This window comes from Candidozyma haemuli (assembly GCF_002926055.2).
Source record: "Candidozyma haemuli strain B11899 chromosome Unknown H_2014730914, whole genome shotgun sequence".
NCBI classification, from domain to species: domain Eukaryota; kingdom Fungi; phylum Ascomycota; class Pichiomycetes; order Serinales; family Metschnikowiaceae; genus Candidozyma; species Candidozyma haemuli.
In genome coordinates this window covers 570,952-590,343 of record NW_020289907.1, presented here as the reverse complement: position 1 = coordinate 590,343, position 19,392 = coordinate 570,952, and the positions used below count along the sequence as shown (strand labels likewise).

The 19,392-nt window shown below is 43.8% G+C and overlaps 10 protein-coding genes across 10 annotated transcripts; 3 read left to right on the top strand and 7 right to left on the bottom strand. All coding sequences in view use genetic code 12, as the record gives it.

Annotated features, from left to right (window-relative positions):
• Positions 1-206: 206 nt before the first annotated feature.
• Positions 207-884, bottom strand: CXQ85_004794 (cyanamide hydratase; the record flags this gene model as incomplete). Its single annotated transcript, XM_025488403.1, has 1 exon — positions 207-884. One exon carries the CDS (start codon positions 882-884, stop codon positions 207-209), a length of 678 nt encoding a protein of 225 aa, XP_025343065.1.
• A 371-nt stretch (positions 885-1,255) lies between these two features.
• CXQ85_004793 (dynein light chain) lies at positions 1,256-1,582 on the top strand (the record flags this gene model as incomplete). Its single annotated transcript, XM_025488402.1, has 1 exon — positions 1,256-1,582. The coding sequence occupies one exon, from the start codon at positions 1,256-1,258 to the stop codon at positions 1,580-1,582; it is 327 nt and encodes a 108-aa protein (XP_025343064.1).
• Positions 1,583-1,653: 71 nt separating this feature from the next.
• Positions 1,654-2,205, bottom strand: APT1 (adenine phosphoribosyltransferase; the record flags this gene model as incomplete). Its single annotated transcript, XM_025488401.1, has 1 exon — positions 1,654-2,205. One exon carries the CDS (start codon positions 2,203-2,205, stop codon positions 1,654-1,656), a length of 552 nt encoding a protein of 183 aa, XP_025343063.1.
• Positions 2,206-3,261: 1,056 nt separating this feature from the next.
• On the top strand, positions 3,262-6,279 carry SPT5 (transcription elongation factor; the record flags this gene model as incomplete). Its single annotated transcript, XM_025488400.1, has 1 exon — positions 3,262-6,279. One exon carries the CDS (start codon positions 3,262-3,264, stop codon positions 6,277-6,279), a length of 3,018 nt encoding a protein of 1,005 aa, XP_025343062.1.
• A 347-nt stretch (positions 6,280-6,626) lies between these two features.
• On the bottom strand, positions 6,627-7,848 carry CXQ85_004790 (TFIIH/NER complex subunit; the record flags this gene model as incomplete). The annotated part of the gene is made up of 2 exons (XM_025488399.1): positions 6,627-6,709; positions 6,861-7,848. 2 exons carry the CDS (start codon positions 7,846-7,848, stop codon positions 6,627-6,629), a joined length of 1,071 nt encoding a protein of 356 aa, XP_025343061.1.
• A 143-nt stretch (positions 7,849-7,991) lies between these two features.
• DAG7 (Dag7p) lies at positions 7,992-8,714 on the bottom strand (the record flags this gene model as incomplete). Its single annotated transcript, XM_025488398.1, has 1 exon — positions 7,992-8,714. One exon carries the CDS (start codon positions 8,712-8,714, stop codon positions 7,992-7,994), a length of 723 nt encoding a protein of 240 aa, XP_025343060.1.
• A 939-nt stretch (positions 8,715-9,653) lies between these two features.
• On the bottom strand, positions 9,654-10,514 carry CXQ85_004788 (tRNA(adenine34) deaminase; the record flags this gene model as incomplete). The annotated part of the gene is made up of 1 exon (XM_025488397.1): positions 9,654-10,514. One exon carries the CDS (start codon positions 10,512-10,514, stop codon positions 9,654-9,656), a length of 861 nt encoding a protein of 286 aa, XP_025343059.1.
• A 356-nt stretch (positions 10,515-10,870) lies between these two features.
• Positions 10,871-11,983, top strand: PPE1 (carboxylesterase-mitochondrial 37S ribosomal protein YmS2; the record flags this gene model as incomplete). The annotated part of the gene is made up of 1 exon (XM_025488396.1): positions 10,871-11,983. One exon carries the CDS (start codon positions 10,871-10,873, stop codon positions 11,981-11,983), a length of 1,113 nt encoding a protein of 370 aa, XP_025343058.1.
• Positions 11,984-12,650: 667 nt separating this feature from the next.
• CXQ85_004786 (glutamine-dependent NAD(+) synthetase) lies at positions 12,651-14,136 on the bottom strand (the record flags this gene model as incomplete). The annotated part of the gene is made up of 2 exons (XM_025488395.1): positions 12,651-12,698; positions 12,760-14,136. The coding sequence occupies 2 exons, from the start codon at positions 14,134-14,136 to the stop codon at positions 12,651-12,653; spliced, it is 1,425 nt and encodes a 474-aa protein (XP_025343057.1).
• Positions 14,137-14,710: 574 nt separating this feature from the next.
• CXQ85_004785 (uncharacterized protein) lies at positions 14,711-19,070 on the bottom strand (the record flags this gene model as incomplete). Its single annotated transcript, XM_025488394.1, has 3 exons — positions 14,711-15,266; positions 15,832-18,003; positions 18,400-19,070. The coding sequence occupies 3 exons, from the start codon at positions 19,068-19,070 to the stop codon at positions 14,711-14,713; spliced, it is 3,399 nt and encodes a 1,132-aa protein (XP_025343056.1).
• Between the last annotated feature and the right edge of the window lie 322 nt (positions 19,071-19,392).

Below are 19,392 nucleotides of genomic sequence, written 5' to 3'. Positions count from 1 at the left end.
TAGAACCCAGAGAAAGAATGACATCTTGGGCAAAGGCAAAATTACAGGAGAAATTTTACCGCTTGAAACTTGTTATTAAAAATCAAACTAACTACTCAATTATACCTCAATACCTCCCTAAAACCATCCTCTCAAAACAACCAACCCACGCCTCACTAGCTTTCAACTATAAAGACAATATAGAGGAGCCGCTCGATACAACAATATTACTTCGTGTAATTCAAGGAGTTGGCGAGAATAGCTTCGCTGAAGTCAGGTACACCAAGCTTACTCGTGTGGCCCCACGGTTTCTTGGCGTTCTCATTATCTGTTGAACCAGCGAAGCAGGCAAGCCAACCCTCACGGCTGTACTTCTTGTTGATATAATCCAAAGTATCAGCATGGATATACTGGGAATGCTTTCCCACATTGTCCAAGATGGTTGCTATCTGGAGAATTAAGCCAAGAGTGGTGATGTAACCGGTATCACCAATGTCCTGGTGACGGATGACAGCTTCACACACCGCCTCGGCAAAAGTTTGATCGTTTGCTTCCTTTTCTACCAAATCTTTCGCTATAAATCCCCCGTAGAATTCGAATGACATTTTTGTGGCTGCCATATTCTTCTCGGTTGTGCCAATGTCGTGAAGCAAGCAGGTTGCGAATAAAACTGTTTTATCCAATTGCCATTCACTAAAAAAGTCCTTCATGATCGCTTCAGAGTATAAGTAAACCCTGATTGAATGGTAGAGTACTTTTTCGGGCAACTCTCTTGAAGCATAAGCCAAAAACGTTCTGTCAAGTTGAGTGTCAGGAAGTTCCGGCTTTTGTGGGGTAGGCTCATTATTTGAAGTAATAGCCTTCGTTGGATCCCTTTCAATCTTATCAAACCCGTACCTGTTCATTTCGATTGAAACCTGTCAACTTTTTGAAAAATTATTTTTTTATTTGGAAGGCAAAAAAAGTAAGACCAACAAGTCAGTTTTGAACGGAATTTCGAGACTTTATATGGTATGGGTGTGTAGATGCTCAATTGCCCAGAACAAGGGTGCTTACCTGAATGCAGCAATGTGAACAGAATTGCGGCTTATGGAAAACAAAAGGCAAACAAAAAACCCCGCCCTAACATCCGAATCAATGAACAGCCCTTAATGCCTTGAGGCCACTATCTTGTGGTATTTATTGTGCGTTTACCAGATTGCCCAAGGTATGTGTTCGCGAGGGAAATAATCGTCGCACACTTTATAAACATCAAGTTCATCAAGAATCCGTCGTGATGGAAAAACTACCTTCCTCGGAAGTTACTCGTACGTTATACTTTGTGAAACTCTTCCCACAACAACTAACCATAGCGATTCTCAAAGCCTCTGATCTTGCTGACGAGATTCAAACGAAGGTGCTTGAACTTTCAATTGATGCCACAAGGACATATAAAGTCGAGAAGGACATTGCAACTTATCTAAAGAAGGAATTAGACTTGCTCTATGGCGCTTCATGGCATGTCATTGTAGGCAAGTCTTTTGGTTCAAATGTTACTCACGAACAAGGATACTTTGCGTATTTCTACATTGGCGACCTTGCTTTCCTTATATTCAAGAACTAATTGTGTTTCTAAATCTATATCATTCATGCTAATAAATACACGAAGACGTGACGGAGCCAAAAGGTGAACGATTAGTCCAGCTTGGACTCTTGACCCGATAACAAAGTAAAAGCAGGACTCTTGAGATTGTTTCTTCCTTTTAAGAAGTCCAACTCCATGACGAAGAGATATTCAAGTACATCGGCACCTGACTTCGAGACTAATTCGCCAGCAGCGCTAGCACTTCCACCTGTTGCGAGGATGTCATCCACAACTACAACTCTAGCACCTGCTTGAAGAACATCCTGCTGTATCTCGAAAGCATCTGTTCCATATTCCTTTTGGAACTCAGCACGTAATGTTGGACCTGGCAATTTCCCAGGCTTCCGCACTGGGATAAATCCAGCGTCCAATTCCAAAGCCAAAGCAGGTCCAAATAAGAAGCCCCTACTTTCTAAACCAACGATGTAGTCAATTTTGGTGTTGCCGAGATGCAATTTGAAAGCACGGACCAATTTCCTGAACAACTTTGGCTCAGCGAAGATCGGTAAAAAGTCTTCGAACAAAATTCCCTTTTGGGGAAAGTCCTGAAATTGCTTAAGACTAGACTTTAATTCACTTGCGATGATCTCTATCTCGGACATTACGGCGTCTGTTCTGCGGAAGTTTATTGTACTAAGCTAAATTATCGGTTTTTGTAGCAATGCAAGACCCGTACCGCAGAATTGCGGTACCTCGTGGACAAGTTCAAAAGAACCTTGAGCCACACTTAAGGAGACTCGGGTCTGTGACGCATTTAATTATGGGGGAAGAAACCAATGATTTCACCATCCCTATATTCCTCCACACTCCATGGCTAATGCCTGTAAATTTTACATGTGGCTTTGTGCTGATGGCCCTCCACTTGCTATTTCGGAACACGTGATGCTTACGGGCCAATTGTAGCTGAACGGTGCCACCCGGCTTGCCAGAGCAAATATACTCTGCTGTCATACTTAAACTGCCTCCAAGAGTCCCCCTTCCATTTTGAGAAAGCTTCACCACAAGTGCGTTCAAAAAAGAAAGGCCAAAATCCAATGAGGTTCCAAAACCATAGGAATGTGCAACCGTGGCTTGTAAACTTCCGCTCGTGCCATCCTCCAATGTAAAACATCCAGTGTAGGGAATAATGGAGGTCTCATCCTCGATTTCGTGACTGCTTGCAGCTATTTCAATCCAACCATGTGGTGAAATCACCAGTGTTTTACCGTGAAAGGCTTCTTCTTCAACTAAGCCAATAAGTTGCAGTGAGTGAAGAATTGTATGCCCAGTATCTTCACAATAATAAACGATACCACGCTCTTTGAAATGAGCGGATAAGAGCTCGATGTCACAGTCAGCCACTCTAACAACGTTGTTTGCAAACTGGTTAGCCAAAATATGCTGTAGAATGAGCATGAAAAAGACGAAAGTAGAAAACATTGTCCATGTTTCTATCTATCCGGGTAGGAACACAGCTTATATACTCGCGAGCCATTTTTGCTATATTTGCCGTGTAATTTCTCTTCTCGGATTGAATGATGCTGCACCCGCACAGCTTTTGTAATTTGGTTCCTTCGCAAAATCGCTCGTGATCGATCGGTGTGCGCACGCCTAATGCTGACAGAAAATTCAACACCCCAGCTATCAGGTAAAACAATCAGGAGTGTTTTCTTTGTGCGATGTCTGAAGACAGAAGAACCAAAGTAGATCATTCAGAGCAAACTTCTGTTGATTCTCCCAACAAACTTGAGAAATCAAAGCAGCAACCTGGGGTCCTTGACGAAGAGGCTTCCGAAACAGAAGGACAAACCAAGGTCTCCGAAACTGATGAGGGCGGCACTTATACACGCGATGATGATGGAAGCTTAAAAGGGAAGGTCTATTCCCATAATGATAGTGATGCTGCTCCGCAAGTAAAGCGATTGAAGAACAATGACAGTGATGGGGACGATGAGGATGAGGAAGAAGAAGATGACGAGGAAGAGGATCTGCCACAGAAAAAGAAAAGGAGAAGAGCAAACCAGTTCCTTGATATTGAGGCTGAGGTGGATGACGAAGAAGAGGACGAACTCGATGAAGATGATGAAGAAGCAGAGCTTTTACGCGAGCAGTTTATTTCGGACGACCATGTGGAGAAGCATGATGGCGAACCCACTCGCCCCGATGATGACAGGCTTCATAGGCAGTACGATCAACGTCGCCAACAGGCAGAGGATCAGGATGCAGAGGAACTTGCGGAGACATTGAAACAGCGTTATCGTAAGTCCCACACCGCGTATCGTGGAGACACTACCGCCAGTGGCACTGTATCGCAGAAGCTCTTGATGCCTTCCATCAACGACCCCGCCATTTTTGCTATCCGCTGCTCACCCGGTCGCGAAAAGGATTTAGTCAGGAAACTTTACGAGAAGAAACGGACTTTGGCTCGTTCCGGTCGCCCTCTTGATATACTATCAGTTTTCCAGAGAGATGCCTTCAAAGGTTATATCTATATTGAAGCTAAGAAACCAGAGGCAATTGAGCGTGCATTGTCTGGCATGGTAAACATCTACGCAAAGCAAAGAATTATTGTCCCAGTGAGTGAATATCCCGACTTACTCAAACAAGTCAAGTCTTCAGATGTTGAGATTCTCCCGGGTATCTATGTGCGTATCTCTCGTGGTAAATATAAGGGAGATTTGGCAATTGTTGATAACTTATCTGAAAATGGTCTTGAAGTCAGGTGTAAATTAGTCCCACGACTTGACTATGGAAAAAATGACGAATTTGATGCGGAAGGAAGAAGGGTGAAGCTGAAAAACCGCCCCGTACCTCGTCTTTTTAATGAGCAGGAAGCTCGCATGTATGATGCTGAACATTTGCAACCAGGTCGGGGGCCAAGAAGCTTCATATATCGCGGCGAGGAATATGTTGAAGGCTTCTTAATGAAAGACTTTAAGCTACAATTTATCCAAACCAAGGATGTTCAACCTAAGTTGGAAGACTTAGACAGATTTCAGACTGGCCAAACTGAAGAAGATGGACTCGACTTGGCAGCAGTGGCGGCTTCTCTTAAAGGGAAGTCACAGGATAATGATCCATCAAATGCCTTCCAACCGGGCGACAAAGTCGAAGTAAGAAGAGGAGAGCAAGCTAAGACTGTTGGAAAAGTATTGAACGTGTCGCTTAACGAAGTTCTGATCTTGGTTCTTGACAGTGGTGATGGTCAATTTGTAAATCAGGAGTTGACGGTCCCGGCTACAGACCTCCGGAAGGTCTTCAGCTCGGGTGACCACGTTAAAGTGATTGATGGTGTTCATTCTGATGAAAGTGGTCTCGTCATAAAAATTGATGGCGACTCAGTTGTGTTCTTAAGTGATCAAACCAAACAGGATGTTCGGGTATTCGCAAACTATTTAATCAAGGCGACAGATACATCCTCGAGTGCAGATCCTTCCGGTAGCAGGTACGATATCAAAGATCTCGTTCAACTAAATGCTTCCTCGGTGGGCGTGATCGTGAAGGCTGAAAAGGGTTTGCTTGGTATCTTGACCGCAGATGCCCGCTACATTACAGTTAAGCCCAGCGGAGTCGCCTCAAAATTGTCAATGACCCGTCGTGAACAAGTCGCGACGGACAAAAATGGCCTTACTATAAAAGTTGGTGATACTGTTAAAGAGTTCGGTGGTGACAAGAAGAAAGAAGGTGTTATTCTACACATTTACAAGAATGCAGTTTTTGTGGAGTCCCATGAATTACAAGAAAACTTGGGCATTTTTGTAACCAATGCCTTGAATGTTAGCACAGTCTCCACGAAGAACTCAATGATATCTAGGACTCTCGGGCCTGACTTGAGCAGTATGAATCCGAATGTCAAGTTACAAGCGCCTTCCATTGCTCCTGGACTTAAAGGAAGAATTGGAGGGAGGGATAAGTTGCTTCATAAGGATGTTATTATCAACAACGGTAATCATAAAGGTTTAATGGGTAAAGTTGTTGAAACTGACGACGTTGATGCCCGTATTGAATTGCATACCAAAGCAAAGAAAATCAAGGTGAACAAAACAAAATTGAGTGTTATTGTTCGTGGTGAATCCATCCCATACCTTAGATTCATCGGTGCCTCAGATAGCGGTCGCGGCCCTACCCAGTCCTCGGGACCGGCATTTTCCTCCGGGGCGAAAACAGCTTGGGGCGGAAGCACACCTTCAGTTGGGGGCGGTACCTCAACATGGGGCGGCAAGACACCATCCGTCAACGCCGGAGGTGTATCTGCCTGGGGTAGTGCTGCTGGAGGAGCTTCCGCCTGGGGAGGAGGAGGAGCTGGAGGAGCATCCACTTGGAAAGGCGGCAAAGGTGCTGCTTCCACATGGGGAAATAGTGCCTCAGGCGGAAGCTCCGCCTGGGGTGGTGGTGGGTCTTCGAGTTGGGGTTCAGGCGGTAATACTTCTGCTTGGGGTAACCAAAACGGACTGACCTCCACCTGGGGCCAACAAAACAAAGGAAATTCCTCTACGTGGGGCTCCAAAGGTGGAAGCTCGACGTGGGGCAATAATGGCCCTGGTGGCGGTGCTTCGGCTTGGGGCAATCGTGGCAACTCTTCCTCTTGGGGCCAGAAGGATGGTAACAGCTCTGCCTGGGGCTCAGGGCGCACTGGGAGCTCATCTACATGGGGAAGCTCCAACAATAATCAGAATACAGGGTGGGGTAACAGTTAAAAGCCATTGAAGCCATCATTACATAGCTTGAACAAATATTATACAGCAAAATAAATTTCTCGTGTATATTATCTATTAGGCCTTACTTTCACATCCCGGGCAGTTATGAAGACTCTCATGCACAAAAACGTCGCAATCTATGCAAAAATCGTTCAGACACTTCTCACACCTGTAGCGAGAGCTGGTCTGCGTTAACTCTGTCAGACTACTCTTTCCCTCCGGAAACTTTAAGAGACAGCCAAAACAGTACTGATGGTCGTAGCGTGGCGCCACAGGTACCTCATAAAAAGAAGCCAAGGGTACTAGATGGTGGTACGATCTCGCGAGATGTGTTGACAAAATTAACATTAGCCCACATACTGGACATGTTGTTGGAAGATGACACACACTGCTATTGCATTGTGGACACCTGTAACCAGCATTGGAACCACTTGGGTATTCTTGAGGCCCGGTCTGTATTTGCACCAAGTCCTTAGCCTCTTCTTGTGCCAGTGAAAGATGACACGAGCAGAGGTGAGGAAAATTGGATTGAATAAGCATCGTTGAAGCATTGGAATAGGGGTGGACTTTCAGAGGAAAACCCATTCGTATAAGCGGGACACCAGTCGAGGACCCTTTAATTGCTTCAGCCGATTTTGTTGTAACGGCGAGAGGCTCCACACAGCTCATAAGAAGTTCTTTGAAGTGAGATTCATTCATGATGACACCATAGAAGTTAGCAATATCTATGCGGATTTTGACTTTTGGAGTAGCCGGAAAGTTTGTTCTACTAACGATTTCCTGGCATATGGCCACTTGCGCCGAGAGGCCGATAACTTTCACTTTTATATTCTCCTTCACTAGGGAATCAATTGTTTTATGGATATCTCCAGGATCTGAAGTGAAAAGTGCACCAAAAATAATGAGTATCTCTTTGGAGTTCTTGTTTGATGACGAGGCCATACCTTCGAAGTTGGCCGTTAGAAGCGACCGTGCCAATTCCAAAGCATTCTGTAGAGACGGATCACCTTTGGGCTCATACCTGTTATGCTGACGGGACTTAAGCGTCCTTATTTTATCAAGGTGATACTGTGGCAGACCACTTACCTCACTGACAAGGTGTGCCATGCCGTTCCGCATCATAACTATGCCTAGTTGGGATATTGGATTTTGATCAAAGAACTCTGTCACAAATTCTTGTAGATATGACAACATAGCAGAAAAGCGTGTGGGCCGTAGGTCCTTCTCAAGCATTGCCAGAGAACCGTCGATCACGACAATGAGAGTCCTTATAATTCCTCTCTGGAACGGCGTTGTGGGGTTTCTCATAATCTTTTTCTTCCTGATTTCAATGGTCTTCTGAATCAATGTTTCCATAGATCGCCCGCTTTCATCATCGTCCTTCACGATATCCCACGGTCTCTTGTACTCATCTTCCCAGGCATACCCACCTGAAGAGCTTTGCTTGGGTATATCTGTTTTCCTTGACCTGGTTCTCTGGGCCATACCATCAATATCGGGCAGGAGAGACTCATCCCTTAGGTCAGCTCCAGAACCGTGGTCACTAAAATCGTCATCAGAGATATCCATGAAAAGAGGTGATATGAGGACGTAGGCATTAAGTTGACGATGTGGTAAGCGATGTGCAGGAAATGGAGATAATACCAATTCATACATTCAAACAGTGCAAAAAAACAGTATATTCAAACAATCAAATTTCGAAACTATATATCTTACTCAACCCACTCCCAAGTAAGGTTAATTCTTCCCAAGTCCTTGTCCGCGATCTTTTCAAAAGCAGATGGTGACAAGTCAAGGTCATCATGAGCACAACCAACACACCTGTCGACGATGCTCACCTCGACAGAACTGCCTTCGTAAAAAGCTCTGATTTTTTTGCCGCAAAGACTGTTTTTGTTTGGGTTTCCATTTGGAGTGTGCTTATCATACAATTCGTGAGAGACAGCGACCACCATTTCAGTACCCGAGTTGACTTTACCACAGGCGCCCATTTCAGGGTCATAGTAAGTACCTTCACCGGAAAACGTTGATCCCGAGGGTTCGCTGCCCGTTGCCGTAGAACTTGTCGACGTATAAGTAGGAGACACATCAGATGTAGGAGTAATGTTCAGAACAGAGGGAGTCTGAGTGGAAGGATGGTCTACTGGAGCATCCTCGGTCGTTCTCGATTCTGGAGTAACTTGCGAGGGGGTATCTTGCACCACATTGACTGTATTATCAGGTTCATCAGGTGAGGACTCCTTCGTAGCAGGAGCATTTGGGACATGAGTTGATGGGCTCTTGCTGGAGGCAGACGCAAGGTAGGCTGTGTATGCATCAAAGCCCACTGTGACAGTCGTATACTCATACTCAGTCACCCATTTGACTGCAGGTACTGGAGAAGCCAACACTTGGGAAGCGAGGGAAAGTGCAATAACAAAAGATGAATATTTCATGACAATAAATGAAGGTCAGTTGCTGGAAAAAGGAGAGATAGCCAACAAAAGTTTATGAAGGAATGAAGGAAGGTTTTAAAAAGGAAAGGATAAGGTGAGTCGCACTCGGGCTGTATTCAAAGGAATGTGAATAGTTGGTATGGTTCTTGAATGTGGACTTGGAAGGGAATCAGAGTGCTCTTATATATCGCCGCAAAGAATACTTCGTTTCTTTTTTTTTTTTTTTTTTTTTTTTTTTTCGCTCTCCTTTTTCGGCACTGCGCGACTGTGAGTGCCTGGATCGCAAGGAGTGGACAATTGAGGGCTTAGGCAGGAGAGTGCGGTTTCAGGAGTTTTGATTCGCGTAGACACCGTATCCTGCTTCTCGTGCGTTAATTACATGCATCTCTCAGACTCCTGTTTCGGGCCAGACCACGCTGCCGCTGAGAACTGTTGAAAACGAAACAAGTTATTTTATTTGATAAAATCATTGATAATATTTCTTTGAGAACGTTATCGTTGCGGGTGTAAGTGATTTATATAACTTTAAAATTTTAATTGTAGATGAATCAAAGCACATTGCCGATTTGGAAAATATCAGAAGATATTTACTCTGCTCGCATTTAGTTTTCGAAGTGAAGAAACGAGTGTATGTACGAATGTTTGCCGAAGGGAGGCCTAGATCTCCCTTTCTTGTGAGAATAAACTAGCTTTACTTGTTACAAATGTGCACGCGCCTTGTAACCCAGCTATTACCGTTCCTTGTGGGCTCAATTTAACATTTCCTCGCCTATCCGCTGCTCTTGTTCCCCTTTAGCCCAACACCCCTTGATCGACAACTACACGGTCCTTCCGTTGACCCCGGCAAGCCGTTTATTTCAGGACACATTTGCAGACGAGAAATTTGTCGTGTCATTAATGCGAGGTAAAAAATGGCGCCGAACAATAGGCAGGTGGTAACTATGACTGAGGGCTATGTTCGCTTTCAAAAGACCATCCGACTTTGCCATCATTTTTGACAAAAGGAAGTATTTTATTTAATTCCTTTATATCATGATCAATTTCTGGTGATCCTCTCGGATATAGACCATTGATGTCAGGAATTTGTCTAATTGTGTCAACGTCGACAAGGTCCTTGAAACAGTATCCTTTCCCAACTAATGGCGTAATCTCAATGTCTTCTTTAGGACCTGGGAAGAAAATATCAGTACGATGTTTCTCATAAAACGACTCGAATTCACTATAACTCAAGATGCGACTGAAAGTGATATTGGGCGGAAACGGTTTGCCATCGATGTCTTTATTCTTCTTGATCTTCGGTGTGGGGGCGGTATCGTTTTCCTGGATGTAAAAACATCGAAGCAAATGTACTGCCTCGACTCTCATGATACCACCGTAACTTAGATATGTCGACGCTGACTGTGTCAGCTGGACTTTAATGATAGATCCATTGCCTCCAAATCTATCGTTGGCGGCCCCGAAGTATACTTCCCTGATTCCGATTTGTTGAAGAGCCAGGGCGCACATGACACACGGTTCTACGGTCACGTATAAGACCAAATTTTCCCAGAAGTCGAACAAAGCTTCAGGCGAAGCTCCCAAAAGATCGTAGTCGGATAGTATTTTATCGATTGCGACAAATTCCGCATGGCGCGTACCATTGAGGGAGGCGTTTGTATCATTACAACCGTAACTTAAGATCTTTCCAGTTTTCTTGTTAACAATTATGCATGCAACAGGGGTTTCTAAGTTACACAACGCGCGGTATGCTACGAATGTGGATAAAGCTAGGTATTTAAAATGGACTGTAAGATCATTCATAAGGAAAGAAATACTGAAGAAGACCATTCGACATAAATCAAGTTGTTACATCGCACAACCACGCATTACGTGCCGGACGTCCCACTAGTCAGAACATGGTGGGGGTATCACAATTAAAAACGCTACCACCGCTAACGTTGGAACTTTCTTTACAGGAGAAAATATTTTGGCGAGTAGTAAAGTAGTGATGTCTTGCTCATCCTATCATTTTTTTTGATCTCTGGCCCTTTAAGACTGTATATAAGCGACGAGGTCCTAATATTGATACAACACTTACGGGGGAGCACTAATCATTTTATCTTTAATACTGAAGCTTTAAATGATAGAGCACGGTGGACGACTGTACAAAGACGCATATGAGTGACTTGCGGAAACAGCTTTTAAAAGGTAAAAGGCCAGCATATGGCTTAGAACGGATCCTGGAAAGTTTTACTGATAAGGACGACCCCGAGGTTGATCCGTCACCGAAACGGGGTGAAAACATGATGTGGAGACATGAGTTCCATCAGATGCGTGACTCTTTGTTCCCCAAGAAAGATAAATTTTACCGAGATGCCAACCATTTTGTACAGACATATTACCTTCCACCACTGCTGGATGAAATGCCAGTTCTCGTTTGTCATCATGGCGCAGGATCATCATCTCTGACATTTCTTGCTTTTGTGTCTGAATTAAAGAAACTTCTGCAATCAGAATGCCCTGGGGTATTCTTGTTTGACATGTTTGGCCATGGAAAATCAAGCGAACGAGAGCAAGAAGACTTTCACTTGGACGCTTTGACATCAGATTTTACGTTTGTGGTCGAGGAGTTCATTAAAAGGGCTAACCCAGGCGAAATATGTTTTATAGGCCATTCTCTTGGAGGTTCTGTGATGACCAATTTCATTATGAACGCTAATATCGAAGGTTTAAGTGTTTCCGGATTGGTCCTTCTTGATATTGTCGAAGAAACGGCGGTTAGATCCCTTTCAACGATCCCTTCGTTCCTAAAAACTAGGCCACAGAAGTTTTGTTTATACGAGGACGCTTTGAATTGGCACCTACAATCGAGACTTTTACGAAACGAGGAGTCCGCACGGTTGAGCATACACGACATATTTGTAGAAGACGACGAAGGCTATCTCACTTGGAGGTCAAATTTGGAGTTGATGGCGCCTTTCTGGGATTCCTGGTTCACAGGGATGTCTGAGAACTTCGTTCGTTGCGGTTCTTCGTCGCAAAATATTGCAAAGCTTCTCATATTGGCTGGAGACGAAAGCTTAGACAAAAAGTTGATTATTGGTCAAATGCAAGGAAAGTACCAGTTGATAGTTTTCAACAATACCACGGATGTGGGTCACTTCATCCAGGAGGATGTGCCTTCCAAGTTAAGCATAAGCATAATGGAATTCTTGAAGCGGCATGACTTCGGCTACAAGGGACGAAAAGAGTTTTCGATCAAGACGCTATGGGGTGGAAATGTACATTAAAACGTTATAGACTAGTCTACTTCGGGAGCTTTCCTTGTTGTAATCGCCAGGTTTTCGATTTTTTGGACCATCTTATCGATATTCTTGCTAGCCAATGGAAAACGGGGATTGATCAAGAAAGGCCTCAAATCAAATCGATTGTCATCCGGAGAGTACTGTTCTGCGTGATATGAGGGCGTCATTGTCGTCATCTTATGCCTGTTTATAGCATAGAAAAACCAAAACTTCTTCACTTTATCGGCTATCGTCGCAGCCGAATAGTTGAATGGAGGTTGCGACCACTCGTGGAAAAGTTTTATAAACATCGATTGTGGGCCACAACTTTCAACTTTTCTTAATGTACCAAAACGCGAGAGTTCCATATAGCTCATCCCCATATCAATTTCATCGGATTGAACATAATCTGCTGTAATGGGCTCGAGTTCCGCCGTTGGAGTGGCGTCTAAAAACAAGTCAAGGATGGGTAAAGAGTACTTTTGTCTTGCCCACTTAATGAACAGCTTGAGATCCGTTTTAGATATACCACCAATGGGGTTGATGTCAGCACTTGAACAATCATACTTGGTTAGATACCCTCGCAAACATTCATCGACATTTGCACTACCAAGAACAAGCAAGCCTCCCATCCGATTTTGTGTCCATGGAAGAAGCTGAGCGAAAAGATAACTCAAAACCATTCTAAGTCGAGCTTGAATGTTCTGTAAAGCGAGGTTTTCTGTTTGTGAACCCCCAAAAATCTTGTATATGGGGCGTCGCCCGGTCGCTAATTCAAAAACTTGGATCACTGCCGACACAAGAGTGTCCATGTTCATATCAACATGATTGGAGCCTAAGTCGTAAGCCAACTGTTTGGCTCTATCACGGGTTTCGTTTGACGAATTGGACGTACCCATGAAAGACAGGTAGAAAAGTTTTCCTGCAACGTCTTGCGGAATTGTTGGCCGAAACGAACTATCGTGTACCAAAGCTCTCAAATCGTGAAGAACATCATCGTTCCCTCTTTCAATTGCTTGCACTACCAATCTACACATGGAGTGGACAATAACTGCAGTTGCACAAGAGTCAATTCCTCCACTGAGAGGAAGGAAAAACCCGCCAGTTTTAGACCTCCTTAAATAATCCCAAAGCCAGCACGCTGGACCAAGAGAAATTTCTTCTTCTGGTGTGGAGTATTGGACATCCATGGGCCCAGTAACTGCAATTGTGGGGTCAAACATATCGACTGCCGACGAAATGCTTACATGGGTTTGGATTGCATGATAAGCAAGTGATTCAGCGACAGACTGAAGTGCGGCGGACATCTGATTGCGATATGCTCTAACGTCATCTAGATCAATAGTAGCTGTGACAACTTCGACGTCGTCTAAGGAGAATTGGCTTCCTTGTGCTACCATCTTTCCATTGACAATGATAGACGCACAGCCATCGTAGTAAAGTCGGTCGCCATCACAGCCCTTTTGGTTAGCGTACAAGTAAACACCCCCACATTTCTTTGTCGCCCCGAGGATCAACTCCATTCTTGTATTCAACTTCCGAAGCTCGTGATGGGAGCCTGAGGAATTGGTAAAGATTTCAACACCATCCAATGCCATAGCAATATGGGGTGATTTCGGAGTGAAAAGCTCCTCGCAAGTTTCAGCTCCAATTTTTGTGTCCGGCGTCTGTACAACACAGTCACCTATTGTGACAGAAGATTGGCCTGTAATAACCTGAATCTCTTTTGGCAACAAGAAACTCTCGTAGTATCTTGGACGCAACCATGGAGTAAAGTATCGCATTTCTCTATAGTTGCCGTTGTTTGCGAGGTACAATTTAGGCCGAATGAGTAGAATCTTCTTGTTATAACTAATAATCCGGCAGTTGTATCTGATAGACTTGTGGACAACAGGCATACCGATATCTAAAATAATGTCAGAAGTAGATTGATGATTCAATAACTCTCCATAGATTTGCCACGATTGATCAAATACATCATTCTCGGCGAAATGATCCAAGCATCCATAACCTGTGATTTCTAATTCCGGCCCCACTCTGAGCGATGCTCCTCTTTCCTTCGCCAATTCAATACTTCTGATAATCCTGTCCCGATTTCCTTCGAAATCAAGCGCCCATTGATTCAAATTACAAGTAGCTAAAGTGGTAAGTTGGCCCATGATGGTACTGACTTAGATGTCACCTCTCGACGCATCTATGCATCATGTAAAGCGGTATGTACGGGTCTTTACGTTTTACAGTCTAGCAAGTTTTGGCAGTACACTCAAATGATAAGATACTACTATTTATTGATCAGCACTTCACTATATTTTATTCCATGATGTCAAATTACAGTAATGGGGTCACTTCCACTAGCAATATTGCATTGATGCATGAGACGCTTCTCGTCCAGGCCATCATTCACTCCCTTAAACTCACCAGTGACAGAATGCCATACGCCCCTGTTATAAAAGATAACGAGATCGCCCTGTGACCACCCATGAGCAAGAATTTTGTCAGGTGAAATTGCGGGCCGCATCAATGAGTGCACTTTTTTCCTTGCTTCCGTCAAGCTTAACGTTTCAGTCTTGTCGCCAACTTGGGTGTGAAGCTTGTAGACGCAGCAGCCGTGGACCTGAAGGTGATGTTTCTGAGTGACTGGATTAGTCCACACCATTGGAAGTTTTTTGACTTTTGATGACTCCCATTCAGGCAAATCAGAAAACGGAATTTCCTTGCCGTCAGAGACCATAGTTAATCCGTCTTTCGTGGCTTTGGCTGGCGAAATGAATATATAGGGATGGGGGCGTATTCAACAAGAGTATGAAGTGCAAACTCCTTTTCCTCGATCGATAGTCTCTCGAAAGCTTCTTGACCACTTACAAAGCATGTTGCTCCTTGCAGGAGGTTCAACACTTCACCAGAACCATCATTGTAATCGATGGTCTGTGTTTGCGTAGCTGGAGGCACTTTAATTCCTAACAATGTCGTGACCTTTGGTGGCGATAAGCCATACAAAGCTGAATCTATGTGCCATCTGTAGAAGCGGGTTTGCTTCCTATCCTTGATATCGTCCTGAGAAAGCGGCTGGTTGTGGAATGTCGTATGTGAAGGATGTGTGAGGTTGATTTCCTCTCCATTTTCATTTCCTGGCTCGTCAGCCGCAAATTGTCCCTGACCCAAAATTTGAACCTGCGGCTGAGACTTAACGGAACACCCATCTTTCTTCAACACCGAGTTATCATGGCGAAATTCTTTTCCATGTCCATAACCTCCCCCATCGGTCGACTTGACTATAGTGTCATCGAATCTTTGGGTGAGATAATACTGGTTCTTTGGAGATAACCCTTCCTGTCGAGGTATCACCACGACTAGGTATGTAAGTACAGCGTCGTGCAACCTTTTAAAATCGATTTCATTTAGTGAACTAGGGTCATTGTTTGCATAAGAAGGGAGCTCTATGGAACACCCAAATCCGCGATCAAAAGGCACAATGTTGATTTCTGTCATTTTAGATGGTATAAGCTTCAAAGACCATCAGGACATGGACTATTTATTTATATCAGGTAGGTGCCGCGGACTTCCCGCGGTTTCCAACTTGACCCGGAACGACCGATAACAGTGGGGAGGATGCCGCGGAACTTCCGCAAGGATGCAAGCTTTGATTAGCCTTCTGCTACACGTTTACCTTTCCACCACGTAGTATAATTTTTTACCATGTAAACACAAGAGGACTATGTTAGCTTGTTCTATTGATTTCTGTATACGAGCGATAAAATTGTCTCCCTCACTCAGAACCCGGAAAATAATTCGTCTGTTCTGGAGCGACTCCAGAGCCACTTGTTGATGCTTCCCCTGTCAGAGAGGGAAAAAACGTGGAGTTGTCATTATTTGGCATTATAGCCTGCGCCGCTGCAGCGCCTACTGTTGCGACTAGCGGTGTCCGCACAGGAGCCGACAGCGACCCAAGATGTGAGAGATTCGTGTGAGAATGGCTCCAGGCAAATGATCCTGTCAGGGCCGCCTCAGAAAAGATGCTAAAAGATGAGGCCTCGAGTAAGATAGTGAGTTCCTTGGTTGCCTTCGTAAGATTCGCCATGGATTGCCGGACCTCGTTCAAGATTGGTGCGTCCTTCATTATAAGCTTGACAGACGAAAATGTTTGGATAATAGCCTTAAGGAAAACATTGATGTCGTCCCAAAAAGCCTTCTTGGCTTGTATAGCAAGGCTAGCTTTAACGGTTGGTATTTTTGCGGAAAGACGTTTTGTGATGTCCATCAAGGACATGCAAGTATTAGTTAAGTCCTTAAACTTTGAAGCGACCAGGGGATTCATCGCTTGTGGACCATTGTTAGTCGATGCGACAGCGCTCTTATTCATAGCTTTTGTGAGTTCGTTGAAGACAACCTGCGCGTTTGTGATTGCCACATTGATAGATTCGTATAGTTTTTCGTCAACATCATCAAGGACAGTGTTATTATCCGTCCTTTGAAGAAACGCTTGATTACTGTACCCATCCTTGTTTTGCTCTACCAGATATTCGATGTTTTGATTGCTCAGCAGAAGCTTCGAATGGTCTGCCAAAATACCATGCGACTTCGGGTTCGAGAGCTTCAAGTTGGGATTGATTATTCCATGAGCGTTTTGCAATTCATTGAACGCACCAAAGATCGTAAGATACACCATACGGATGAAGCATACATCAATCCGAGCAACATAGTAGGAGAAATTGTCTACCAAATATGACAATATCTGTTTAAAAGAATGAACACAAGTTGTAACAACGTTAAAAAGATCATCTGATCCTTCATTCTGCTCCTCAGAAGATTCCATGGTTTCCACTAAGTTATCAATATCACTTTTAGAATTATGGAGCAATGAAATTGTCCTAGCTGCTATTTTTCGATCCGTACAAAAGCCAGTCAAGCGCTTAATTGAAGAATGAAACTCGCTGAAGGAGAACAAAATTTTGCGGGCTACTTTTAAAATTGTAGCTAAATCTAGGATGCTGTTATCATGGCCTGAATTTGCGTTAGGGATCACAGCTTCGTTCGTATTGACGAATGATCCTGGCAAAAATGTCTCACTGATTCGCACAACGTTAGATGCCGCGGAAGTTGGATTCGGTGATTTGCTAATCCCAAAGTCATTCGGTTTGGAGACATCACTCAGTCTGTCAAGCATTGAAAACGTCTCACGCTTCTGGTCTGCGGAGGGAAGCTCTTGCAAAGTGGAAAGACGACGAAAATAAGCCCCCGATTTGTATTCTGTATCACTAAGCTCTGGTTGTTGAAGCATATCATTGATTTCAGTCATGGTATTCTGTCGCAGCCTAGTCATTGAAATAGCTGGTGGAGACGTTCTCGGTATCAGATGGGTCTCATGCGACTCTGGTTCCTGCCTTCCAGCATTCGACTCCGAATGATCTGCTAACTTGTCAGCTTTTTGACCAGAATCGCTTTTAGCTTCTTGTTTCTTGTTTTTGTTTATGATTAAACCCATCCTTCGAGATGCCTTGGATGTCTTCATTTTAGTATCGGACGAGGACCTCGACCTTGTTGAAACCAGGTTAGTAGACTTCACCCGTTGCAATTGCTGGTTTAAGTTCTGCTCTAACAAAAGACTATTAGAGAGCAAATATGCTTTCAAACGATTCGTGTCTTTCTCGAGCGTTTGAATAGCCTGTTGCGATGGAACAACTAGCGGATTTCCGTGGGCAACCAATTTCTCCAAAGATATGAGTTCCCCTAGAATTGGGGGAAGGTAGGAGAATACATTGTTATTCAACTTCAAAACTCTCAAATTCTCCAAGGAGGAAGTCGAATTAGGTAGATTCCATAACTGGTTTGATGAAAGATCAAGAAGCTCAAGATTGGGATACATCGCAGCTATGCTACTGGGAATCTCGTGGAGATCGTTGCTTCGAAGATCAAGGGCCCTCAATCTATCATCGCAAACTACCAGTAGTTCATCAGGGATAAACCTGAGCCTGTTTTCAGCCAACAGTAGTCGCTCGATATGCAAATTCATCTCGGTAAGAAGACTTCTTAATACATCTATTACATTCAAGATTGTTGTATATGGTGGAAAATTGGCCAACCTGATGCTTAGACTTCTTTTGCTTCGTAAAGTGTCTTTCAGTTCCAAAAGTATTCGGCGTATCTCTAACGACGACTTTGCATCTATATTTTCCGAAACCGACATCGTCCCTTATGATCGTAAAACTTTTTAATTCAAATAAAGAGTCTGCAATACGATGGAGTTCTTTTTTGTGTCTCACCTTTTGGTGTGGATCTGTGATTACTTCAGTGCTCAAGAGTGTACCATGGTGATTTCGCTGTATACAAGAACTCCTTCAAAAGTGCGCTAACTAGTTATTCCTTTTCTTATGGCGTCCTGCCTTTCCTGCCAAACATTTTTTCCCGAGCAACTACAGATAGACTTGTCATTCTCCCATGCTCCTGCGCTTCGAGCAATAACTCCACATAAAGAGTCTTTGTCCACCGTGTCCCTCGAACTTGATAGCACGATACTTCTTCCAATGAGGTCCTTTACGCCCAAATTTGCATGCATAAACGACTGAGACGAGAATAAGGCATCATTTTGATCCCTCAGTGCTCCAATTGAGCTGATAAATGAATCCTCCGTCATTGGCAGTGAGACATCAATTGGGGCAAACTCGTACATTGATCCTCCCGTGGATAAGGCGCCTTCGCTAAGATTTCCTGAATACCTGATCAGAGGAAAGTATAAACCTTTCTTAAGCCCAGCTACCGTGAGATCAACCACGATGTTAGCTTTACCTATTTCAACAATCCTGGCGAGACCTTTGACTGGTTGCGAATTTTCATTGGAACCGAATGATTCCAAGATACAAACTGCAGCCGAATCTGGTTTTCCACTACCTCTGATGATAGCATCTTTCCCAATATTCCGCAACGCTTTGACTACCGCTGACGGTGGGGTTAAGCCGGTTACAGCGACCGACTGATTGTCAAGATCCACCCTTACTTCCTCCACATGATCTAATGAAGATAATGCCTCTTGTACATCGTTCACGCATCTATTGCAATGCAATGGCAATTGGAATACTGTTTCGAAGGACGCTACCATTTCGATGTTCCGTCGGTCTAGGAGCAGTTGATCCTGTCTTGAGTGTGGTATATCCACTTATATACACTACAATTGTATTCCGGGTCCTCGTGACTACGGAACCACCTTGGAAAGCAGCTCTATTTCTGTTACGCATAAATTGATTTTAATATAAATTAATTTTAATAAAACACAATTCAGTAAAATTAACATAAAGGGAATCTTATTTTTTATTGTATTCCCCACTGACTTAGCCAAGAAACCCATAAGCTTTTTAGTGGCTAGTTCTTCTAAACGGTTAAAACACGACTTTACTTGTCACTTTTCAGAACTCTCGTTTGTT